The following is a 26,935-nucleotide window of genomic DNA, read 5'->3' as shown; positions in this document are numbered from 1 at the left end:
AATTAGTTTGAGTATTTGGTAACCATCTCTTCAATGATGTTCGAAATAGAATCGTTTTTGGATACTTCAGATGCGCTGCAGGTCTTTATGAGTCTGCCATTATGCATCACCCATACTGATGTACAAGATTTGAGGACGTTGGCATAATGCGCAGTCACAAAACATGTACAGTGCTTAAAGTATTTATCTAAGAGTTCGTAGATTGGGATGCCCATATCCTGAACTTCAGAACCATCTTCATCATAAAATATTTCAGAAGGTGGCTCGTCAATTATTATCATTCTGTATAAATCTCTGGACAAGACAAGCTTGGCAAACCAAAGAGTTCTAAGCTGAGTTACAGATAACATAATACCATCTGTTTTAAAGTCATCCATGGTCATTGACTCTTCTTCAGGGTAAGGTTCCTTACCTTTGCTAAACGACTCTTTTGGTGATTGTTCAAAAAAGTTTTTGGCCATGTTAAGTGGTTTTGGGATAATTATTGTATCGAGTCTTTTTCCTCCCTGAAGGTTATTTACAAAATCCAAGAGGCCACATTTATTCAGGGCTTCATTAATTTGTTCATCACTAAAAAGTCTCCTTGGATCCAAGAACCTTCTAATGGTCCAACCCTTGAAGACAAAAGGCAGTTGAGGAAGAACACCAACAATATGTCTAATTACACTTTTGGGAATTTCTTGTAAATCTCTGCCATCTAGCAGGACATGACCTGTTCTATTTCTAATAGTGTTTTGTAGGACAGATAGTAAAGTTGTTTTACCAGCACCAGTTCTACCAATGATACCAATGATATCAGATCTACCGGGTGTTGCGTTAATGTTGTTAAGGATGAGGCCTTCCTTGTTCATAAGTGATGATGCATAGACGCATACATCCTTCAACACTAGGCCAGTGTGTTCAGGTGATATATATTTGCAAATATCAATAATATTAATCTTTGGATTGAAATCAAGCTTTTCAAATGAATTGGGTTTTGTTTCTTTGAATTCATTTGTTCTTCTCCTAAGCAAGTTTTTTTTATCTACTTGGTACTCAGGTTTGGTAGAATCAATAACTACATCCTCTTCGTGAACATTGCGGAATTTGTCAAACGCACACTTGGTTCCCGGAGGGATGAAGCATTGGAATCTTTGTACTGAACACATAAAAACTTGCAACCTGGCGAAGGAGAATGAGAAATTGCTAAAAGATTTAATAACACTCATACTGAGTGAAAGACCTAGCCCAAAATAACCAACATCCATCTCGTAGTTTGTAAACTTATCAAGTATTATCATGGCTGAAAGGAATACCGCAGTGGTTAGTGAAAATATCCAAGTAGATAATAAGGTTGTCCAAGAAGCAAAAGTTATGGCTAAAAACCTGCACCTGAACTTGTAGTCGACCCTTTCTATAATATCATTAACCAACTCCCATTCTTTTTTAAAGCTTCTATGAATTGGTGAACCTAATATAGCATTCTTGCACATTGTGTTAATATGACCAATGGACTCTAAATCTCCAAGATGTTGATTCATAGATGATTTGACATATTTTGATACAATAAATTCAAAGATAGTGACCAAAGATAAAGCAATAAATGGAACGGATAGTGGTATTGTGTAGAATAATGTTCCAATGGAGATTCCAGTCTGGATGAATAACAATAATACAGTGAATAACAGATAGCCAAGGTATTCATCTATAAAAACGATATCAGCCGAAAAATATGTAATCATTTGGTTGATTTGTTTCTTGATCTTAATCACTGATGAGCTGTTCTTTATGACTGAATTCAATGAGTATTCATGAATTTTTTTTGATGCCATGAAACTTGATATAGTAAATAATACGGATGATATTACTGAACAAAAGATAATAACAGTAATAATAATTACTATTTTATTTAGGGCAGAGTCGCTATGTGATTTGACAGCTGATAAGTCAATTGAGATTCCATCATTGAAGTCGTTAGTTTTATTGGATATATAATCTGAGAGATTAGTCGCAAGAACAAACTTGGAGTTATCCATAACACTTGAAGCAACGGCAAAGATTATAAACAGAATAAACGTAAATCCAGCTGCCTTGAAATACACCAAGTATGGATTAAATTTATCATCAGAATAATCAGTTTTAATAATCGTACTAAACGACTCTCTATATTTTGACTTTGTTACAAGACGTCTGCCATCCCTAGTAGTAGAACCTGAATAACATAGTTTCATCATATCATTGGTGAAGAAATTCAACTTATATGGACCTGAAGGAGGTGTGATATACTCAAAGGCATTTTGTAGCTTTTTGTCTTTAAAAATATCTGATAAATAACAGTTGAAATGAACAGATTTGTTATCAATCTCGTATACGGGAATTCTGGGGAAATTAACCAAGTCTGAAGATCTGACACATTTATCCAACAATGTTAGTGATGAAGAAAGGATAACAGCAAGATCATCCTTGACAAGTAATCCATTCTTAGCATTGAACAGGTTGAAGAATACAGTTCTTGATACGTAAGGGTCTAATCCATGAAACTGTGAATCTAGACACATCAGGAATGAACACTGGTTTCTATTGTAATCCTTGTTCACTTTACTAAATATGAGATAGGCATAGATAGCGCGAGCCATTTCCATTCTAACTCTCTGACCACAACTTAGTGAGTGAGCATTATCTGAGACAACTCTAAAGTCACCTTTCTCCCATGATAATATATCAGTTTCAAGTTCAAGTGCTTTGATAACTGATTCATAAATGTCCTCATCAAATCTGTGTCCAAAGGTGATGTTTGATCTAATAGTGCCCTGTTGTAGCCATATATTCTCAGATGAATAAAATATTGGCATTGATGTGTGAAGGGGAATAACGGCCATTGAACCTCCAACCAAAGTCATCTCACCTAGAGCTGACTTGATGAAGTTAGATTTTCCACAACCTTGGGATCCTGTAATTATGACAATTTCTCCCCTCTTAAGTTGGAAGTTAATATTTTTCAAATGGACTTCATTGTTGTCATTAACAAAATCCTTCCTGCTGTTAACCCATGCAAATGAGGCATCCTTATATAGTACTATAACATCCTTCGCAATCTCATTGGTAACATCTGGCAGGTCAGAGTACATTTCTGTGGTTCCAGTGAATTTGTTATCAGTGATGTAGAAATTAGGAGAACAAGTGTTGACGTATTTATTAATTCTGTTGTATGATACATATGAGGTAGTAAGTCTTTTAAGTGCATGTGGAAACATGAACATTGAGTTAATAATCCTGAAAAATATGTAGAATGTTGATAAAAATCCCGCTGTATCAATTTCAGTAATAACTCCAGCATCTTTAACAGATTTTACAAAGTAACTTAACAAAAAGTAAAATGATAGGTTGGTACACATTACGTATAACGATTTATTGAATAGTGTTAAAAATACCCGAAGCAAAACCAACATCAATTCAGTATTCCTGGTTTGAGTAATGATGTTGATTGCAATATCGTCATAAAGCAACTTGTTGATTAGAGGTAACTGCGATATAATTTCTATGCATTCTCCTATCCTATAATCCTTAATTAAAGAAATAAAATGAAACAAGTAGGTGTTTATAATTTCAAAAACAACCATTAAAAATATGAAAATTATAACAGAAAGGAATATGATCCACAAGTTCGCCTTTATCTGCATGGAAATTAATATTATTCCATAGATGAAATTCGACAAAAAATCAACGATGTAAGATAGTGATTCCAAAAACATTGAAATGTAGAAGCAATCATAATATTGGAATGTGAACATGTTTGGAGTGACGTCTTTGTTTTGGAATCTCCTTGCAGGGCAATATAATGGACTTCTGGAACAATCGGAATCAGGATAACAGGTGTGCAACACATTATTACAAACATTCAACAAGTTAGATCCGCTTATATTATTGTTGAAGTTACGTCTATAACACAGACCGTGTTGGAACACACTGATTGCAACTGAATATTCCCATGTAATTGTTATTCTATTTAAATAATATCTAAAGTTCTCGATCAAAATTCCATCAATAATCTGTAATAATATTATAGAAAATATAAGCAGAAATATTTTCACTAGAGCAAAGGACCTATTATTCAAAAATCCCAAAAGATGCTTGACCAGCAATGCAATGCTTATACTAAGAACATTGGTAACCACAATACCAAGGAGACCAAATGAAACTCGCTTCCAAAATGTTAGGAATAAAGCCCTTAACAAAACGGATCTAGTAGGTCTGGTATTTGGGTGTCCATACTCTATTGTTTCATATTTTTCCAATGCTAGTAAACCGTCACTGAGATGTTTTGATAAAACTGGATACCAATATAGAATTTGGTCTGAAATGGGAAGTGGATGTAACTTATATGGTTCTACATAATCTTTGGAGAGAAGATATGCCCACTTGGTAGCCCAGTGGAAAAAAAGGAATTTAAAAACACTGCTGGAATCATAATATTTGAATTTTGAGTCGCACAATTTATTTTTAAAATAAGACCGAGAATATAATTGACTTTCCCAGTAATGATGTGTTGAATCATACTTACCACTCACAGAAGTTTTAAATTTTTTAATACTAAATTCGGAAGTATTGCGATGTTTAACCATTCAAATCTGTAAGTAAAAAATATGATTTAAAATTTTGGAATTAGGATAAAATGAGATTTAATGCGATGTTTAGAGATGAGATGAATGCGCTATTAATGAGGGTGAAAACCAAAAATCGGTAATTAGTTTGTAAGGCTTGAGATGTCCTGGTATAATAAAACTCATTTGAATTTAGTGAAGTTAAAAATAATAATTCAATATGTTGTTAGAAATTGTATACTATTCCTGAAGGTTCTTAGAGTGAAAATAGTGTTTTATATCGCTAAGAAGTCATGAGATAGTGTATTCTACTGTATTATACAAATTAAAGCATGTTAATTAATATGAAAATTAGATTGTACAGGTAAATATTTAAAAATAATTAAAAATACAAAATAAACTGAAGTCGATAACTCTTGAAGTCCCAATAATTATAGAGTGGAAGAATAAATCAAAAAAATAATAAAAGGGGGTATATATTAACAATCAAAATCATAAACGATGCTCTATAACCATATGTTATACAATTAAAGTCAGTATAAAATATGTAATGGTTTTTTGGGTTCGGCATGTTACTACATTAATATCCAGAGTTTATATGAATCATCTAATTCTAACAATAGTATAAAAGAAATTACATAAATGTAACTCAAAAAAGATCAAACATAATATATGGTAGTTTATTCCCCATCTATCATCATACATTCAAACACTTTTTTAATGTTTGACTATTTAACATATATACGAAAATAATTTTCAAATATCTAGTAATCTATTTGTGATCCAGCACTTTTGATTCTAATAATTAACCTCTTTCCATCGATCAAACATTACACATTTCTAAATTTAGTCATGTAACTCATCCAGATCACTCCAGATTCATAACTCAATTTTAAAACTATCAATTGCCTTCTAAATTTGATAATGTTGTAAAAATTAAAGAAGTTATATGTGTATGTATGCATAGACTGAAAATTAATAGTTTTAATGCAATTTTGCATTGTTAAATATTACTACATTAAAATTAGTTGTTTGAATACTTGGTAACCATCTCTTCGATGATGTTCGAAATAGAATCGTTTTTGGATACGTCTGAAACACTGCAAGTCCTTATAAGTCTGCCGTTATGCATTACCCATACGGATGTACAAGATTTGAGCACCTTTGCATAATGCGCGGTAACGAAACATGTACAGTGCTTGAAGTATTTGTCCAGTAGTTCGTAAATTGGTACGCCCATATCTTGAGCCTCCAACTCATCGTCAGAAATGTTATCAGATGGTGGTTCATCAATGATTAACATTCTGTACTGATGTCTGCACAATACCAACTTGGCAAACCAAAGTGTTCTGAGCTGACTTACAGATAACATTGTACCTGTTGATTTAGGAGCATCGATGGTCATTGAGCTGTCTTCGCGGTAAGATTCCTTACCCCTGTTAAAAGATTCTTTTGGATCTTGGTCAAGAATTTTTTTGCCGGTATTAAGTGGTTTGGGTACAACTACAGTATCAAGTTTTCTACCGCCTGGAAGGCAATTTACAAAATCAAGAAGACCACAATTTTCAAGAGCTTCATTAATGTCATCATCAGTAAATAGTCTCCTTGGATCCAAGAACCTTCTAATGGTCCAACCCTTAAAAACAAATGGTAACTGAGGAAGAACGCCAACAATATGTCTCACGACACTTTTGGGGATTTCTTGTAAATCTCTACCATCAAGCAGGACTTGACCTGTTCTATTTCTAACATTGTTTTCTAGCACAGATAGAAGAGTTGTCTTACCAGCACCTGTTCTGCCAATGATTCCAATGATATCAGACTTGCTGGGTGTTGCGTTAATGTTGTTAAGGATGAGGCCTTCCTTATTCATCAGTGAATTGGTGTAAACACAGACATCCTTCAATACTACCCCGGTGTGTTCAGATGGGAGATAATTCGAAACGTACATGAAGTTGAACTTAGGCCTGAATAACATCCTCTTTAAGAAGTTGGGATTGGTGTCTTTGAATTCAATTGCCCTTCTCCTAAGCAGGTTAGCTGTGTTAACTTGGTCCTCAGGTTTTGATGAACTGATAACTAGATCCTCTTCATGAACATTGCGGAATTTGTCAAAAACACACTTGGTACCTGGAGGAATAAAGCACTGGAACCTTCGAAGTGAACATATAAAAACCTGCAGCCTGGCAAAACAAAACGAACAATTGTTGAAAGATTTAATAACACTGCTTCCAAGTGATAAACCTAATCCAAAATAACCAACATTCATCTTAAAGTCAGTAAACTTGTCAAATATGATCAGGCCTGTGAGGAATAGAGCGGTTGTAAGTGAAAATAACCAATTGAAGAGAACTGAAGTCCAACTTCCCAGGGAAGTTGCCATGAACCAACACCTCATTTTATAATCTGTTCTTTCGATAAGATCATTAACCAACTCCCATTCCTTTTTAAAGCTTCTGTGAATTGCTGCTCCTAATATGGCATCTTCGCATGTCTTGTTAACATGTGACATAGTTTCTAGTGATCCCAGTTGAATGGTCTTAAATGACTTGACAATCTTCAACACTACGAATTCAAAGGCAATGACCAGTGATACGGCAATAAATGGAACAGAAAGGGGAATTGTGTAAAATAGAGTTCCAATGGAAATGGCTGTTTGAATGAATGCCAAGAAAGTGGTAAAGATCATATCACCAATATATTGGTCGATGAAGATCATATCTGAGGAAAAATATGTTATGATTTGGTTTATCTGTTTTTTGATCTTAATCACTGATGAGCTGTTCTTGAAGACTGACGTGAGACAATATTCATGAATTCTTTTTGAGGCCATTAGAGTGGAAACCGTGAAAAATAATATCGATACTAGGGAACAGCCCATAATAACTGACACAATAATCAGCATTACGTTGAGGGCAGAATCGCTGTGTGATACAACATCGGACATGTCAACAGTGACGCCATCGTCATAATCCCCTATTTTTTTGAACATATAATCTGTGAGGTTGGTTGCAAGGACGAACTTGGAATTATCCATAATACTTGATGCTAGGGAAAAGATCGTGAACAGAACAAATGCAAGTCCAGCTGCCTTGAAATACAGTAGATATGGGTTAAATTTATCATCGGGATAACATTCCTGGATTATAGATGATAATGAACGTCTGTACTTTGATTTGGTGAGGTAATTCCTGGATAAACTATTGTTTGAGCTTGAATAACATAGTTTCATCATATCATTGGTGAAGAAATTCAACTTATATGGACCTGAAGGAGGTGTGATATACTCAAAGGCATTTTGTGTCTTCTTGTCTTTAAAAATGTCTGACAAATAACAGTTGAAATGAACAGATTTGTTATCAATCTCGTATACGGGAATTCTGGGAAACTTAACCAAGTCTGAAGCTCTGACACATTTATCCAGCAAGGTTAGTGATGAAGAAACTATAACAGCCAAATCATCCTTAACTAGTAGACCATTCTTAGCATTGAACAGGTTGAAGAATACAGTTCTTGATACGTAAGGGTCTAATCCATGAAACTGTGAATCTAGACACATCAGGAATGAACACTGGTTTCTATTGTAATCCTTGTTCACTTTACTAAATATGAGATAGGCATAGATAGCGCGAGCCATTTCCATTCTAACTCTCTGACCACAACTTAGTGAGTGAGCATTATCTGAGACAACTCTAAAGTCACCTTTCTCCCATGATAATATATCAGTTTCAAGTTCAAGTGCTTTGATAACTGATTCATAAATGTCCTCATCAAATCTGTGTCCAAAGGTGATGTTTGATCTAATAGTGCCCTGTTGTAGCCATATATTCTCAGATGAATAAAATATTGGCATTGATGTGTGTAGAGGAACTACTGCCATTGAACCTCCAACCAAAGTCATCTCACCTAGAGCTGACTTGATGAAGTTAGATTTTCCACAACCCTGATTACCTGTCATTATGACAATTTCTTTCCTCTTAAGTTGGAAGTTAATATTTTTCAAATGGACTTCATTGTTGTCATTAACAAAATCCTTCTTACTGTGGACCCATGCAAATGAGGCATCCTTATATAATACTACAACATCCTTCGCAATCTCATTGGTTACATCAGGCAGGTCAGATGACATCTGTGTTGATCCAGGAAATCGGTTGTCACTTACGTAAAAGTTAGGTGAACATTCGTTCAGATATTTTTTAACTCTGTTGTATGATATGTAAGCAGTTGCTAGTCTTCCAAGTGCATAAGGAAGCATGAACATTGAGTTGATAATCCTGAAAAATACGTAAAATGATGATAAGAATCCTCCAACCTCAACGTCCTTAATAACCTCCGCGTCTCTAACTGATTTTACAAAATAATTCATCAAGACAAAGAATGTCACATTGTTGCAAATAACAAACAACGACTTATTGATCAGCGTCAAGAAGAACCTAACCAAAATCAACAATAACTCAGAATTCCTAGTCTCAGTAATGATGTTAATAGCAATGTCATCGTAGAGTAATTTGTTGATGAGTGGTAACTCAGATATAATTTCAACACATTCTCCTATCCTATAATCCTTGACAAGGCAAACAAAGTGGAGTAAATAGGTGTTTATGATTTCGACAACGACCATTAAGAAGCAGAAGACAACGCCAAGCACGTATAGGACCCACAAGTTAATCTTAATCTCCATGGAAATCAACACAACACCATAGATAAAGTTTGACAAAAAGTTGATAATTGGTACTGCGGATTCCAAAAACATTGAAACGTAAAAGCAGTCATTATATTCAAACGTAAATATGATAGGAGTAATTTCTTTGTTCTGAAAACGCCTGGCGGGACAATATAATGGGTTTCTGGAACATTCTGAATCAGGAGAACAGCTGTGTAAGACAGTGTTACAGACATTTAGCATATTAGACCCGTTTACGTTATTATTGAAGAAACGTCTGTGTGAAATGCCATTTTGGAATACGCATACAGAAACTGAATGTTCCCAGACAAGTCTTAATCGATTCAGATAAAAGGTGAAGTTCTCTATTAAAAGCCCATCAACAATCTGTAGGCCTATTATAGCAAATAGGAACAGAAATATTTTCAGAAGAGCAAACGACTTGGTGTTCAAATTTTCAAGTAAATGCTTGACCAGTAGTGCAATGCTCATACTAAGGACATTAGTAACTATAATACCTAGGAGACCAAATGTTGTTCTCTTCCAAAACGTTAGGAATAGGGCTCTTAATAGAACAGATCTGGTAGGCTTGACAGTTGGATGTCCATATTGTCTTGTTTCATATGACTCTAATTTAAGTATACCATCACTAACATTCTTTGAGAAAATTGGGTACCAATATAGGATTTGATCGTCAACGGGCAAGGGGTGTAATTTGTATGGTTCTACATATTGTTTAGAAAGAAGAAAAGCCCATTTACCGACCCAATGGAAGAAAAGGAATTTCAAAACAGTGACAGAGTCATAATACCTAAACTTTAAAAAACGGGACTTGTTTTTGAAATAGGATTTGGAGTAGGATTTACTTTCCCAGTAATGATGTTCGGAACCAGGTTTTTCAACTGCATCTTGGAACTTTTCATTAAATAATTCTGAAATATCTCTAGTTTTTCTCATTCAAATGGATATGTGAAGCGTCACAATTTAGATATTTACATATCAAATAAAGTGGGATTAAATGCGATGTTGAAGATCAATCATTACCCATAATTAGTTGTTAACGTTTAAGATGTCCTGATATAATAAAACTCATTTATTTTGAGTGTATTAAAATAATAATCGGGAATTTTGTCAAAATTTTAGTTTAAAATTTTAGGGTCCAATAAATAGTACTAGTGTGATCTCTATTAAAATAATGTGACAGTAAACATAGCAAAATTATAAAGAACACGAATTTTTAGTATATATAATAAGACAAATTGTCTCAGCAGAGATAATAATTAACTATTAAATAAAAGAATCCATCAGGAGAATCAAATCGACACCATTAAAAAGACCCCCAATAATTGTAAAATATTCTATCATGGATTTAAAGTAAATAAAAATTATTTATGAAAATCAAAATCATAAATGATGCTCTATAACCATATGTTATACAATTAAAGTCGGTATAAAATATGTAATGGTTTTTTGGGTTCGGCATGATACTACATTAATATCCAGAGTTTATATGAATCATCTAACTCTAACAACTTCATAAATAAATTACAATTACCTGCTTTATAACAATTAACACTTAATTGTTACTAATTAAGCCTTAAACCCCTCAATATAGTTACATATTCATCGATAATTAGTCTATCATACCATAATCATTGTGTTAATGTATTGCTCGATCGGATTGGAAATGTTCATACAAAATATATATCCAATTCATATAATAATCATTGATTGGTTAATAGAAACTAAATTTTTTATAACAAAATTTGGTTAAATTTGTTTTGGTTAACAGAATTTAAATGTATATTACTTGAACCAAAAGCTTGGCTTTAAAACATATAATTTAACTCTAAATGTTAATAGAGGGTATAAAAGAAATAAAAAATAATAGACTTAAATTTTTATACATTATTTACTAACTTTGTCTGGATAATGTAATTCATTGTAGGGTCTCAGAATTCACCTTGTCGTTGGTATATGATATAGAGAAAGAAAATCAATTATGTATGTAAATATGTATATTATAATTTATATATGAATAAAAATGCGAGTTTGGTATTTTAAATATCACTGCCGTAACAAATGGTTAGTTTTATAAGTGTGTATGTGATTTGCTAATTTCGATGAAAAATACTTACACATTTTTGTTATATTTTGGGATTTGCTTATTCAGTTTGTATTCTAATTGTTTTGAATTAGATATTGGTCAAATAAGCAAATATCGCAGAGGAGGAAATGAGATCAATGTTTACAGGGATGATTCTGGTAATTTTTACAAGCATAAACCTTATGAACCTTTTTTGTTGAAGGAATTATACTATGATGATGATGTAATATATTTTGATGCTTTGTTAACTAGCGATCAACTTTTGATATCTGCCTCAGTTCTTTGGGTGTTGGATAATCCAACTGTAATATATTTAAATCTGGAAAAGTCATCAGTTATACTATTAAATGAAAACAATTTGATATTAACGGTTGAGGCAATATTCTCGAGGGAAACTATTTCCAACATAAACCATAAGTCGCATCCTGACTCTGATAAGCTTGTTGATGTTGACATACAACAAACTCAAAACTACGTCAGTAATTCATTGAATGTTTCTGTTAACCAACTTCATTTATCAGGGAATGGTCTCGAAAGATTTGTATTCAGATATTATGACATTGGTTCATACAGATTAAATGATCTTATATACGGAACTGAAAATCGTTTAGGCTTTGGAAATCTTACAACTCATGTAATAGAGGACGCTGTCCCGGGAAATTATGAAGATAAAAAAAACAATTTCCCCTTAAATATACCTAACAAGGAACAGGTTTATGGAGTATGCCTGTATAGTTATAATAACTTCCCACTAGTTATGGAATTAGTTTATACCTATAATAAAAGGCACTATTATGGTCATACTCCTGGAAAAAAGTGGCATAAAGTACTTATGCCAACCATAAATGAACCATATTATAGAGAAAAGCTACTTGACAGACTCAACTATTATGCTTGTATGAATGGATTTAAGTATATAGTTGATATTATGAGGACTTCAGATAGAGAAGATGACTTATATAGTATTGACAATTATTGCATTGGGCCCAATGGTGTAGACAAAGTTAAGAATAATGTAAAATTAAAACAAGAAACCAGAAGCGATAACAGTAAATACAAATGTTACGAACATTCTGGTGAGAACATTGAAGAATTCTTCGTAGATAATTTATATTGTGGAGACTCAATTTTTCAACTACAAAATTTGCCAAAAAACATAGATTCTATAAGAGTGTATAGATATCGAAATAATAAACCATGTTTAATTACTATTGTTGACAATAATTCATTGTTGTATTACAAACGTGAAGGTGACAAATGGAAATACTTTAATACTGATGAGAATCTCCCAGACATCAATACTAAATTTAATGAAAAAATAAACAGACTCCTGGATGAGTAAGTCATATATACCATAATTATCTTGTGTACATAATTATTTAGACTTGATCCTGATGAAGAACTTCGTGAGGAGAAACTAAAGAATAATCAATGGAAGAAGGAGCCTAAATTAACCTTTATTGAGGTTGTTAACTTGTTACCTGATAAAGTAAACATAAAAGTTCAAGGTAATAAAACCTATCAAATGCAAACGTTTAAATATGACAAGAGAGAATTAGAATCGAAAAGATTAAAAAGATTTCAGTTTGATATATATAGTTATATGGATCCCATCGAACAAATAGCAGCAATAAGTGATGGCAATCTTAATACCGTTTTACATGTAGAGACAAGGCCCAACTGTGCCTTGATTGCCATATATTATGATGGAAGACCTATTATTGAATTCGAAAAGAATGATGTATTAGTTCATAAAGCTGTTTATTTTTATCACAAAACAACTGATAATATGGATGTTTACCTGTATACCAACAGTTTATATGTTTACCATTTCAGAAATAATTATTATAAGTATGATTATAGATGGGAACTAGTATCCAAAGAACCTGTAAAACTAGCAGATTCAGATCAAACAGACGAAAATTTGAAAAGATATTTTGAGGAAGTTAAAAAACTCAATCCAAAAAAAGCCACTGAAAAATCTAAAAAAATTATAGTAAATGGTGATGCAATAAATTTAATGAAACATGATGAAGTAACAATATTGACAAGAAATTACTTAAAGGAAACAATAGTAACAATCAAGAAAGATAAATCTAAAAATAACCAATCAAAAGAAGAATTTAATGTAGACAAATTTGATGGCTCTTCTGGTGCTAAACAGTCTTGTTCTCATAGTGTAGTCAAATATAATGATCAAACACTGGTAAATTTAAATGAAAGCATGTATCACCTTATAAAGTTAATAGAGTTCATTAAAGAAAATGATGAATTGACCCTTTATTTATATACCAACACGCTCTATGTCTTTAGATTTCAAAAGAACCCCCCTAGTAATGAGTGGAAGTTTATAATACTTCAACCTGTAATGTGTCCTTATAAAAAGGTTAGTGAACCACTGGAACCTTACTTTACTAAGATGAATGAAATTAATAAGCTCGACTTCAAAGTTAATATATTTGAGAACATTATTGATCTACTTCCTAACATAAATGTTAATATAACAACCAAATTAAACGAAAGGTATAATATTACCACCATAAAGAAAAACTTGGCCCTTTTAAAGAATGATGAAATTATTAAAAAAGAGTTTGATGTTCATTATTACCTTCATAGCGATTACACAGAACATGGAATCTCAGAATATCTTAAATTTATGAATATGAAAAGAAGTGGAAAAGATGAAGCCAAGGTACACACACTACCATTATATGCAATCAATCACATTAAATGGAGTTATGCTGATGTTTTCAAGGTTTATTTCAAGGATAGGTGCGTATTCCTTGCTGTGGAATATATTCATAAAGATAATCATACTCATATATACGGATACACGAATGCTTTATATGTTTTTCATGCATATAGGCATGATAACGATGGTTATAATTATCATGATTGGAAACGTAAAAAGGAACCGGCGGTAATTGATGATTCGACTAATGATGATCCAAAAATCAGTAGAGACTTAAAAAAGTACTTCAAACTGGCAAAGAATATCAACAATTTTGACTTCGATTAATAAATGTTTAAAATAATTTGAATTGAATCATACCTTGTAGTGGATTATAAATGAGTTGTTATAAAATATTAGTTTATAGTATATTCACGTTTATTAGAGTCTCAATTATAATTAATTTTAGTTACACATCAGAAGAATCTTCAAGATAACGAAGATTTTGTGGATGTCGAATACTCATCCCAATATTAAGATTCTTATCACTCAAGCATGATTTAACTAATACTTCCCTAATCTATCTGGTATGACTATGTATCAATTTGTATATTTGATCTTTAAATTTTCAATCTAACGTTCTAAACTGACTTATCTACAGTTCTATCCATTTACACATTTTACCAACACACATACTCTGTACTGATCATTTATATTTTGATTTATTCCTATCATGTGATACTATACAATGATGTAACATTTATATTTCTGTTTCACCAATACCAATCTGATACAAAACGACTCATTATACTGTGTACCATGGTATAACTAATGGTAATATGCTTATAGTACTAACTCTAGTACTAACTCAACTTAATATAACTTATTTGAGACTAAATTAATCTCAAAATCAAATTTAAACCATTTAACTTAAGACATTACACCAGAACCTGATAATCAAATGTTAAAGAATAATAAGCCAGATGTGCAAAGTGTTAAAAAGAAAAGTCAATATAAAAGTGAAGTAGATGAGGAGAAACGAATAAGTTGAGATGAGATAACCCTGAAAATCAAAGATCAAGTGGTATTATATTTTTCCTGGGAAAACACATTTTATTTCCTGTACCAGTATTGCTACTATTCTTAATGACGCGATTGGTTTTAATTTTTCACATAAATAAACTGAATTTTAATTTAAATCTTAATATTTCAATAATAAAATTTTTTTCATTTTAAAAGATAGGATAATCTTATTATCCATAACTCTTACATGCTAATCATATCAAATACTAAAAGGTATAGCTTTGAATATCTTCTTTTATAAATTAAAAGGTGACATCTAGTTAAAGTAAGATATTAATCAATTTTATTTGGATATCGTAAATTTTTTAATTTTAATATTAAATAGCCATGCCGTGCCAAACCATTTGTATTCTCTGAACAAAACTTCCAAAAGAAATAAATAACATTAATCAGTATAAATTTCATCAAAATATATGAAACGACTTACACACTTGAAAAAGAACTAATTACATAATAAAATTTTCTTATATGGTTTCCCCAGTATCCAATTTTATATAAATTTTATTCACCAGTGAAAATAATTAACATAAACAAATTTGTTATAGAATTAATAGTTGTTTATCAGTGTTGTATATTTGTGTATTATTTATTATTTAATGTATAATTGGTAGTTTATCTAGGCCAAATTTAGTGAATGTGTTGCAAAAAATGGTTATATTTTTGATAAAAATATATTTAGATTATGATTAATCTAGTAAATATAGTCTACTATATAATAATTATTTAAGTAATAAAGTTGTATATTTTTAGATCCCCCATTAGCTTAATTTCAATGGATAATACTAAAAATCTATGTGTGTGTTATTAATAAATATTAATAATCATATTAGTTTTATGTGTGAGATGCTCGGATAAACTTCTTAATAATGTGGAATTTAAAGTACAAACAATCTGGGTTCATGAACCAGAAAAAGAATGACCTCTAAGAATTAGTTACAAGAGAAATTTTTTAAAATTTTTACTATCTTTTAAAGAAAAAGATTCACAATAACAAATGATTCAAAAAATTGAACTAAAAACATTTACTTAATTAACAAAAAAATGAAAATCTATACAGAAAATGAAGCCAGTGGAAATTTTTTAATCAATAGAAATCATTATACAGTTGGCTTGACTGGTCATGGAAATGTTAAATTCAATTTAAAAAATAATGTAAAATGTACAATGGTCAAATACAAAAATATAAACATTTGGGTTCATGAAGGTGGAGGTGAAATTCTAAAAGGGTTTAGCTGCTTTAATCCAAAAGAATAAACTTTTTTAATTAATAATAAAGTGTAATTGATTTTGGTAATAAACATGAGGTATAAATTAAAATAGACACTAAGCTACGAAGAAAAGAATTTATAAAATTTTAATACTCAACCGATAACTGTTATGGCTAATAAAAAATAAAATAACCTTAACTTATGATAAATAAAATGGTAAATTGAACATTTAATTGATATATTTAATTGATTTAAAACTTAATAAAATGTATTAAAGTAATAAATGTTCAGGAAATAAGTTGATCTGGAAAAGCATTAAATAGATGCTAATAGTGGAATATAATCAACTAAATAGCTTAAATCTAATAATAATTCCCCATGGAGATTATAGATCTTTATTAACAAAGTATTTTTATGAAAATGAATATGTCTATTATTTACAAAATATCGTTGATGCTAATTGGGTATTTAAAGCATTGCCCGTTTGTAAACGCTGCTAATAAACTTGGTGATAATGAAACAGAGCATTCTAGTGATAGTGAAGATAATTTTGAGGTAACTCAAAAAAATATAATCGGATCTGAACCCGCTTACTCCGTTAGATCAGACCAACAAGATAATTCAGATACTATGGCTAAACCAGTCAGATCTTCAGATCCTAGCGAACAAACTACAAAGATGGAATATGATCCAAAATTAATTTATCCATCGGAATTAAATATTAAAACTAAAATGGGTGAACATCAGTTTGACTATTTTCTTGAAAACAAAAATCTGGGTATTTACAAAGCAAAGGATGGATATGGATTTAACAAAGTAAAACAAAACAATATTGAAATTTGGAGCACAACGTTTAATTCACAACTTGCCTCAACAGTGTTAGTTCATGGAGTTGGCTCCCCTAAAAAGGTAGTTACTGTATTTACCTTTAATAGAGAAGCGTTTGTATTTAAAAAATCTGGTAAAAATAAACCATGGGAAAGAATTGAACTTAATGTTTTCGGTAAATTGACAGTGGAAGATGAGTTTCCATTTATCAATGAAGAAATTGTTGATGAAAATGGTATTAATGTAGGACGTGATGAAAAATATAATAAATCGAAAATCAAAATCTTAGTTGAAGATCCTTCAGATCCAACCAATTCCAAAGAAGTAGACCCTAGCAAAGTTAAAGTTAAGAAATATTCATACGGACAATATCTACATGAAATTGATGATGACGTTAATTGTATTGAGATACAAATAGCTGGGTTAAGCTCGTGGAAATATAAAGTTGGAGATGAAAAACTAAGAAAATTCAGATATCTAAGCGCATCTAATATCTTCATATTAACATACGAAACCTGTTTAGTAGAATGTTTCAAAGTTCAATCTGGTGTTTATAGACAAGTCAAGTATCCCATTCCTCCTATAACACTATTTGGAAAAGATGAATCTGGTAACCTTTTTCAACTCAATGATGAGCAATATAGACTTGGATTATGTAGATTTAACAATATCGAATATATATTTAGCACAGGCATAAAATGTGTAGAAGTAAGATATAACAATGAGCTTGTTTGGAGGCAGGAACCTGGTTTACCTTATGCCACAGAAATCAGGTGTTTGCAAGGACAGCGAATCGAAATTATGTTTGGAACAAGAGGTTATATATACAAAAGATCACCAGAAGTAAGATGGTTTACAGATTATCACATAGTTCCAGAAGTTAAAACTGGGCCGATAGTACCTTCATATAGGGAGCTAATGTAATCATAGGAACTTTGAAAATAGTATATCAGCGCCATTTTAATAATATATAGTAAATGTTTAGTTAATTAGTAAAGTCTCCAATTAATGTAATTTAAGATTTTATTTTATATTTTTATTTTATAAATAAATTTTTTAATAATTCTACTCAAAATTAAGTTAAATTATGGATTAATTTTAAAATCTAATAGTAATAAATCGTAATATTATCTGTCAATATTCTTTTCAGTATAGTTTCAAAACAACCTACAGTAGTAAAAAATATAAATTTATAAAATTATTGAATGATATTCAAACGTGGAATAATTTATTCAAAATTTTATAGTATTTTTAATTAAGTGGTATTTATAAATAAAAAACGTATAATAAACATATATTTAATTCATAAAAATGCCAGTATATAAGTTTAAAGCAAAAAAATGATAATAATAATAAATAATGCCAGTAATCATATACTAATAATACTTAACATTTAAGAATATTAAATAAAGTAATAACATAGAATAATGCAGTATATATTATATATGAGGTTATAAATTTATAAATATTGATAAGTTGGGTATTTTTATAATGAAATTGATCTAAAGACAACTGTTAAAGGAATAATTTAATTTGCAATATATTCAGCCATAATCAAAATCATTAAAATCAACCATTGTTTAGTAAACTTGTAATAGTATGATTTAAATAAAAATCATATTTTAAAATTGATAATTTAAACTAATTTGAGATTACTTATTTTTTATTATTCATATAACATTTGTTAAAATTGAAAAAATAAATAGTTTGATCAGTGCTCAAAACTTATTTTTCAATCAGAAAAGTGCATATACTCTTGTAATTTCAATATCTCTATTAATAATCTAACAATTATGTTGTTTTTGAATATTAAATTGTTAATATTTTCAAGATCCCCCACCCATAAAATTGGTTTATTGTTAAACAATAATGAAACGCATTAAACTTGAGTCCATATTAATAATTATACTAATCCAATGCATAAATTGTGCAGATAAACCAAGTGATTCAGAAGATTTTGCTGATATAAGTGATGCACAAACAGGTTCCGTTTTAGATCCCACAACAGGTGACGAAACTGGAGATGAAGAAGATAACTTTGATGTAACAGAAACAACTGGAGAAAAAGAGTGCAAGAGTGAAGAACCTGAGCAAGAAAGAACTGATGAACTTAGTATAAATCTCGAAGATGAAAAATATATATTAGACATTACTAAAAAAAAGTCAAAATATTATAACTTTTTCAAAAAAAAAGAACAAATTTATACAACTAAAGAAGATTCAAAATTTCTAGTAATAAAATCTGGAAATAGTGTTATTTGGAAATCTGAAAACCCTGAGGTATATGGCGAAAAAGTAAGTATAAAAATAATTAATAAGGATATTAAAACTATGAAAATTGTTATGAATGATGGTAGCAAAATGGAGTTCTTTAAAGTTGAAGTGTTACATCCTTGGGAAAAAATAACAGCGAATGGTAATGAACAATACATATTAGATATTGAAAATAAAAAAGGGAATGATGATTATGACGTTGTTAAAGAGAAACAAATTTGTAAATACACAGTTAAAGAGCATTACAAATTCATTTGTGTTAAATGTTCTGGTAAGGTAATTTGGACAACACATAACCCGAATGTCTTTGGAACTGAAGTAATAGTAGAAGGAAGTGGTTTGGGTAAAACGACAATCAAAATTTGTCTAAACACTGGTATAAAGATAATATTCGAAAAACTTTTTATGTTTATCCCTTGGAAAGACATATCAACTAGTATAGTGAATGATTTCGAGTTAGATATCGAAAATATAAAAGAGAGTGAATATTATGACGTTGTTGGAGATCGGAAAAAATGTAAATACAGGGCCAGAAAAAATTATAAATTTACTATAGTTAAAAGTGATGATGTTGTAATATGGGCAACGCGAGATCCGGAGATTTATGGTATAGAAGTTATAAAGAAGGGAACTTCGTCACAAAAACAAAATATTACAATTCATTTGAACGATGGAAATTCACTCAAATTTTATAAATCATTGGATTATGAGATTTGGGAAAATTGTACCGCGGGTGATAAAAATGAGATCCGAATTTATGCTGAATCTGATGAAGAAAATGGTATAATAGATGTAATGAGTTCTTCAGAATATAGTGTAACTAAAATTGATGGATGCAGGTTTGAATTTGAGTTCCATGTTGCAGATTGTAAAAAAATATCTTTTGGAAAAACCCCCCTTTGGGTACATAAGCGCCGAAAACCGTTTCCTTTATTTATGATATATAATAAGCAAACATCAAAAGTAACATTAAGATTTGAAAGAAGTTTGTTTGTTTCCACACTAATAGATGGTGAGTGGAAATCCGAAGGAATTGAGTTAGAAGACATTAGACTATATACGGATGATGAATATGGTTATTGTGGTGATTATACTGAATTGACTGCGAATAAAAGTAGCGTTGAATTAATCAAACCAAATAAAGTGCAATTTTTACTTAAAAAAAGGGCAAAATGTACTATGATCAACGTGGAAGAGAGAACGGTTTGGAAACTACAAGATAATCAGGGACAACCTAGTTCAATAACTTACGACAAAAGAAACAACATTGTGAATATAAACTTTGAAGATAATTACTTAAATTATATTCTCAAAGATGATGAATGGAAATTAACAGTGCATAATCTTGTGAAGCATCTTAAATTATACACTGAAAATGGTGTGAATGCTATCAAACCAATTGAGAATGAAAAATACAAAATCATTGATTCATCAGAAAATAAATATTTGATTAAACTCTATGAAGGATCTAACTGTACTAAAGTTAAGTGTAACGAAATGACCATTTGGAAGAGGAAAGAAGGTGAAAATTATCCAATTTGTATAGATTATGAATATAATGTTCGTAATAAAAAAATGATTCTTGAGTTTGATACGTATTTTACTACTAATAGAGTTGAAGGTTATAAGTGGATACAAGATACACAAGATATACCAATAATTGAATTGGAATTTTTTGGAGAATATGAATCCTCAATTCAGCTAGGTTTAGATGATTTCGATGTAGAGTCAACGCCAGAAAAATCATATAAACATCAAATTAAAAAAGGATTAAAATGTGTAAAAATTAAAGTATTTGGAAGACCAATTTGGGAGAAAAGTGATGCAGACTCTCATCCCATATCAATAACTGTTATTGGCACCAAAAAGATTATAGTTGACTTTGGAGATTATAAGCTTAAATTTAGAAGGACTGAGTGCAAATATAAATTAATAGATGTTAAAAGTTTGAAAGGTTCAGAGAAATATTAAGGTTTTAAATAATTTAATTAAAATTTAATAATAATAATAGGATAAAATAATGATAATGAGTTTTAAATTAAAACTGAGGTATTTTTTCGTTTCATCATATAATGATGTTGATGTACCATAGACATTTACACACACTAGTTTAAATTTTAAAAAACATATTAGTTTTATTGTATTGGGTTTTAATTTGTTTTATTAATGATTTTTATATATTTTAAGTACTTTTAAAATAATATAATTTTATATTTAATAAATTTTCATAAATAGAGACAGAAATAGTATCATATGTAATATTTAACAATAATATTTTGTAATTTGGAAATAAATGATAATAAATTTAGAATTAATTGATAAACGCACAATTAAATGATAATTTTTTATTTTATGTAATATTCGTTTTTAATTTTTATTTCCCCATGGAATAAAGATATATTAATCATACCATGAAAGGGTGTGTATCTTACACATATGTTATAATATTCTTAATTTTTGGATACTCATACTCTGCTGACAAACCTACTGGACAACCAACTGGAAATGAAGATGATAGTGATGAGGTTGATAATTATAATTTAATCGTAAAAGGAATTGAAAAAATACTTGAAGAAGATGATGATAACCAAACTGTTGAACCTAGTGGAGATACTCCATGCTCAGAAGAAGTACAATCTAATACATATCATTTCTATCATCCTGATTATCAACAAGATTACTTGCAAAGTTATGAACAAGGAGCTGTTGGCTATAACCCCGGTTATTATTATCCATATCAACAATTCGAAGAACATCAACACTATCAACAACATGAACAATATGTTTATATCCCGGTTCAAGAACATGAAGTGGCCTATTACAATCAAGGATATCAAGGTGCTGAATATTTTCAATATCATTATGGTCCAGACCAACCTAGATATGTTTATACTTATTATCCAGGACTACATCAAGTAGGTTATGGATATTCTCCTGGATATTCCAGTTATGGACAAAACTATCCCCAACATACTCAAGAATCTATTCAAGATAAAATTTCAAGTGAACCTTCTAAAACAAAGAAACTAAAACATAGTTATAAACATAATAGACCAACTAAATCTCAAGCAACTGGTGAACAACCTTCACAACCTAGTGATCAAAACCCTCAACCAAATGAACCATTAGAACCTGAACATATTCCAGTTGAAGTTGGATCTGATGATGAGGAACCTGAAGAAGGAGCAGTTGGAGGAGCGGAAGGTGGTGAAGAAGATGAAGAAGATGAGAGACCATCCGAACCAGTAAAAAAATGTAAAGAAATAACATTTATGAAAATGAGTAATGAGGGCAAGTTAGTTGAAATGGTTGTAGAAAAAGATTACAGAATTGCATGGGTTGATCATAATATAAATAGATTCAGGTTTTTTCTAAATGTTGAAGTGATACTTTGTGATGGTGAAACTATCTTCAAGCATAAGCCTGGGAAAAAATATCCTTCAGCGTTGACGTATAACAAAAATAATAATAATTTTGTTTTGAGTTTGGATGGTGTTTTTATTTTGGTCAAATATGATAAAGGAATATGGTCATCATATGGACGAAAGGTTCCCGGAAATGTTAAATTATATGCACAAAATTATGAAAATGAATATGTTGAAATAACGGATGATGATTATTATGTGGACCTTACTGCTAATTGTTCTATTAAATTTTCATTTAAAAATGGTGTAAATTGTAGTAAAATAATGAATGGAGATGAATTGATTTGGGAGAACACCCAAAAACATAAATTTCCATCGACAATATCTGTTACTAAATCAACAAATTATATAATTAAATTTGAAAAATATATCGAGGTATATGGAAGAAGGGGTGGACGTGTTAGACTAATATATACTAGGATAAATAAACACAAATATAAATACCCTAAATCCAACTAAAATTTGTTAATTTTATTTAATGTTCTTGTGAACATTTTATTTAAATGTATTTTATTAAATTTTATCATGGCAATTTTATTGTTTTGTTAAACTCAAATTAGTTTTCATTGAATAATCATTTAATAAGATATTTAACTAGTATTAGGATGAAAATAAAATTAATATAATATATATATAAATCTACACACTTTGTATATAATTAACAATAAATAAGTATTTATTATTAATCAGGTGAATAATATTTAAATTTTTTAATTAATATTTAAAGATCCCCCATGGATCAAGTATAAATAAATTATATAATGAATAAATCTCTAATATACACACACGGAATAATACTAATAATAATCAAATGTGTTTATTGTTCTGATAATCAAGGTAACACGCATGGAACCACTGAAAGTGATAGTGAAGATGAAGGTGATAATTTTGAAGTAACACAAACGACTGGACAGCCAGTAGATGTTCAAAGCGTACCAATACAGCCTCACCCTCAAGCCTATCCACCACCTGTTACTTATACGGAATATCCTTATCACTCATATCAACATCCTACACCTCAATACCCTTATCCTACAGTTTTACAACCTTTAGAACAAATTTATCAACCACATGGACCACCGGTATATATTCCACCAAGTCAACCTACATATTATGGACCACCGTATCAACAGTACTATCCTGGATATTCTCCATATCCACAAGTATTGTCACAACCTCAATCCCAACAGTATGGTTCGTATCAGTCATTCGTTCCTCAATTTCAAGCTCAACCAATACCACAATTTTTACCAATACAACAAGTACAGTACTACGTACCTCAGCAATACCATCCAGGAATTCAATATCGACCACCTCTTATTTCACAACATCCTATACCTATAACACACCCATATGGACCTGGGCAATTTCAGCCACAAACTACTGAACCACAACCAAGTGAAACGTTAGCTCCTGAAACCGTTCAAATAGAAGTAGGATCAGAGGATGAAATTGAAGGGGATGGTAAAGGAATTGAGAAAGAAGGAGAGCCTGATAAAGGTGTACGTGTTAAGCCAATACAAACATGTAAAAAAATCACTTTTATGAAGAAAAATCAGGTTGGGGAAATAATAAAGATGAGTACAAACGATTTCAAGAAGGTAATTAGTGATGAAAACAAAGTGAGATATACATTTTTTTCAAATCTTGAACAATTACTTTGTGACGGTGAGGTTATTTTTGAAAATAAACCTGAAAACAAACATTGTAGATTACTAATACATCATAAAAAAATTAGTAGATTTGTTCTTATATCAGAAGAAGGATATTATCTAGTTGATCCTGGCAATTATGGCTGGAGAGTAAAATCAGAAAAGGTAATAAAATATCTGAAACTTTACACCAAAGATTCTGTGGGTAATAACTTACTACTGACAAAACAGTATTATGAGGCTAAAATTAATGATCATCCTTCAACTAGAGTTAGATTTAAATCATATGCGAGGTGTACTAGAGTTGAATTTAAAGGTTTAGTAGTTTGGGAAAAAACTGAAAATGATGGTTATCCTTTGCTTTTGATTATTACTGGGAAATTGGATTTTCAATTATGTTTCGATGGTTACAATAAAATTTATAGAAAACGGAGTGGAAAGTATAAAAAATATATCCCTTAATAAAATAATTAAGATAATAAAGATTGCTAAATTTAAACTTATATACCTAAATATATATTAATGATAAATTTTAATGTCTAATCAATAGAATAGTCATAACAATTTTTAAAAACATTTAAACATTGAATTATTTAATTTTTCAAAATAGTGATTTTACACCTTATTTTAGTGATATATGTTAATTTATAAACAAATTTTACGATTATTTATCTTAATTTTTAAATAAATTATAAGCAAAACAATTTACTTATTCTACTATCCCCCATTAGTTTATGTTAATATCTAATTCTATAATGGATCGATTTATATCATATGAATGTTTATTTATACTAATAATTATTGGATATGTGAGATGTAGTGATAAATATCCTCAACCACCTGAAACAATACCTCAACCACAATCCGGGAATTTAGTTCCTGTATCTGATAATCAACAAACACAAACTTATCAAACACAAACAATAGTTTACTATGGGCACCCTGAAACTACTCAAAATTTCCCATTTCCTCAACCAATAAATCAACCATATGTCCCTCAATTTCCAACTCAAACTTATCAAACACAACCAATTAACTACTATGATCACCCTCAACCAATAAATCAACCATATGTCCCTCAATTTCAACCTACGCCACAGACAGCACCAGTACAATACTATGTACCTACAATAATACCACCTGTACCAGTACAACACTATGAATTGTCACCTCATCCAATGACTCAACAACCAGTATTGGTACAACCGTATCAACTATATGTACCAGCTCAAATCACTCCTCAACCTCAGCCTATTCAACAAATACCTCTACAGCATAGACCTTATCAACACACAGCTCATCATCAATTTAGACCTCAATATCGTGGTCCTAGAGGGCCATTTAGACAAGAATATCATGGACCAAGATATCCTAGATATAGACCTCCATATTATCAACCTATTAGATATGGTCCTCCTGTGTATTCTTATCAACAATCAGATGATTATCAAATCGTACAACCTGTTAACAATTATGGAACTCCTCCTATTGCAGAACAAAGTGAAACAACCGATAAGGTTAAAGAGTTGCAACCTGAACTTGTCAAACTTGAACTCGGATCAGATAGTGAAGATGAATATTATCAAACTACCAAGGGACCAGAAGGGATTGATAAACTATCTGTAGAACAACCATCTCAAAATTCTGATCAGCCATCCGAACCAAGTGATACATATAAGGAATTAGAACCTAAACATATCCCAGTCGAAGTAAAATCCGATGATGAGGAAAGCATATCTGAGCCAAAAAAACATGTAAAGAAATAATTTTTATGAAAAAAAAATAATGATGGTAATCTGGTAGAAATGACAGCAGATGATTATAAAAAAACGTTTGATGATATGTACAAAATGATATTTGAATTGAATTCAAAACTTGAACAAATATTGTGTGACGGTAAAAAGGTTTGGAATCATAAATCTAAAACTCCTTACCCTTTATCACTAACTTATTTCAAAAATAGGGATAGTTTTACCTTTAACCGTAAAGGTGATTTCTTATTAATTACAAGAGAAAAAGAAAGATGGGTGATAAAGGGAGTAAAAGGTCCGACCCATATACAACTTTATAAAAAAGGTTCTGATGGTAATGAAATTAAGTTAACAAAAAACGAATACAGTGTTTGCATAACTGGAAATGGGTCATTAAAATTGAAAATTAACGCCGATGTGGAGTGTTCCAAGATTCGGATTAGAAATAAGGTTTTTTGGGAAAAAAGTAATGTAGATGATTATCCGAGAGCAATTTACTTAACTCAAAGTCGGAATATTCTATTGGAATTCAAGGAATATAAAATTGTATTCGGAAGAAGGGCTGGAATATACTTTCAAATGTATAGTACAAGAAATAAAAAAGCTGGAAAATATCCTTAACTCACGTAACTAATTCAATTTTATACGTATACTATAACAGATATATTAACACACACAATTTAGTTTATATAA

The 26,935-nt window shown here is 30.5% G+C and overlaps 10 protein-coding genes across 10 annotated transcripts; 8 read left to right on the top strand and 2 right to left on the bottom strand.

The window, feature by feature from the left end:
• Positions 1-2: 2 nt before the first annotated feature.
• Positions 3-4,601, bottom strand: abcC6 (ABC transporter family protein; the record flags this gene model as incomplete). Its single annotated transcript, XM_759493.1, has 1 exon — positions 3-4,601. The coding sequence occupies one exon, from the start codon at positions 4,599-4,601 to the stop codon at positions 3-5; it is 4,599 nt and encodes a 1,532-aa protein (XP_764586.1).
• A 1,003-nt stretch (positions 4,602-5,604) lies between these two features.
• On the bottom strand, positions 5,605-10,200 carry abcC6 (ABC transporter family protein; the record flags this gene model as incomplete). The annotated part of the gene is made up of 1 exon (XM_759492.1): positions 5,605-10,200. The coding sequence occupies one exon, from the start codon at positions 10,198-10,200 to the stop codon at positions 5,605-5,607; it is 4,596 nt and encodes a 1,531-aa protein (XP_764585.1).
• Positions 10,201-11,268: 1,068 nt separating this feature from the next.
• Positions 11,269-14,538, top strand: TpMuguga_02g02055 (putative integral membrane protein). The gene is made up of 2 exons (XM_759491.2): positions 11,269-12,688; positions 12,734-14,538. Exons 1-2 carry the CDS (start codon positions 11,367-11,369, stop codon positions 14,367-14,369), a joined length of 2,958 nt encoding a protein of 985 aa, XP_764584.2. The 5' UTR covers positions 11,269-11,366; the 3' UTR covers positions 14,370-14,538.
• A 1,407-nt stretch (positions 14,539-15,945) lies between these two features.
• TpMuguga_02g02555 (SVSP family protein) lies at positions 15,946-16,468 on the top strand. The gene has a single exon (XM_061305586.1). The coding sequence runs from the start codon at positions 16,146-16,148 to the stop codon at positions 16,356-16,358; it is 213 nt and encodes a 70-aa protein (XP_061162084.1). The 5' UTR covers positions 15,946-16,145; the 3' UTR covers positions 16,359-16,468.
• A 168-nt stretch (positions 16,469-16,636) lies between these two features.
• TpMuguga_02g00013 (uncharacterized protein) lies at positions 16,637-18,166 on the top strand. Its single transcript, XM_759489.2, has one exon. It carries the CDS (start codon positions 16,727-16,729, stop codon positions 18,062-18,064), a length of 1,338 nt encoding a protein of 445 aa, XP_764582.1. The 5' UTR covers positions 16,637-16,726; the 3' UTR covers positions 18,065-18,166.
• An 843-nt stretch (positions 18,167-19,009) lies between these two features.
• TpMuguga_02g00012 (uncharacterized protein) lies at positions 19,010-21,554 on the top strand (the record flags this gene model as incomplete). The annotated part of the gene is made up of 1 exon (XM_759488.2): positions 19,010-21,554. The coding sequence occupies one exon, from the start codon at positions 19,010-19,012 to the stop codon at positions 21,383-21,385; it is 2,376 nt and encodes a 791-aa protein (XP_764581.1). The 3' UTR covers positions 21,386-21,554.
• A 271-nt stretch (positions 21,555-21,825) lies between these two features.
• TpMuguga_02g00011 (uncharacterized protein) lies at positions 21,826-23,298 on the top strand (the record flags this gene model as incomplete). Its single annotated transcript, XM_759487.1, has 1 exon — positions 21,826-23,298. The coding sequence occupies one exon, from the start codon at positions 21,826-21,828 to the stop codon at positions 23,296-23,298; it is 1,473 nt and encodes a 490-aa protein (XP_764580.1).
• A 302-nt stretch (positions 23,299-23,600) lies between these two features.
• On the top strand, positions 23,601-25,004 carry TpMuguga_02g00010 (SVSP family protein; the record flags this gene model as incomplete). Its single annotated transcript, XM_759486.2, has 1 exon — positions 23,601-25,004. One exon carries the CDS (start codon positions 23,601-23,603, stop codon positions 24,951-24,953), a length of 1,353 nt encoding a protein of 450 aa, XP_764579.1. The 3' UTR covers positions 24,954-25,004.
• Positions 25,005-25,246: 242 nt separating this feature from the next.
• Positions 25,247-26,257, top strand: TpMuguga_02g00009 (SVSP family protein; the record flags this gene model as incomplete). The annotated part of the gene is made up of 1 exon (XM_759485.1): positions 25,247-26,257. One exon carries the CDS (start codon positions 25,247-25,249, stop codon positions 26,255-26,257), a length of 1,011 nt encoding a protein of 336 aa, XP_764578.1.
• TpMuguga_02g00008 (uncharacterized protein) lies at positions 26,257-26,863 on the top strand (the record flags this gene model as incomplete). Its single annotated transcript, XM_061305292.1, has 1 exon — positions 26,257-26,863. Exon 1 carries the CDS (start codon positions 26,297-26,299, stop codon positions 26,861-26,863), a length of 567 nt encoding a protein of 188 aa, XP_061161268.1. The 5' UTR covers positions 26,257-26,296.
• Positions 26,864-26,935: the final 72 nt, after the last annotated feature.

Source organism: Theileria parva, chromosome 2, assembly GCF_000165365.1.
Source record: "Theileria parva strain Muguga chromosome 2, complete sequence, whole genome shotgun sequence".
Taxonomy (NCBI): domain Eukaryota; phylum Apicomplexa; class Aconoidasida; order Piroplasmida; family Theileriidae; genus Theileria; species Theileria parva.
This window is presented reverse-complemented; position numbering and strand designations above follow the sequence as displayed.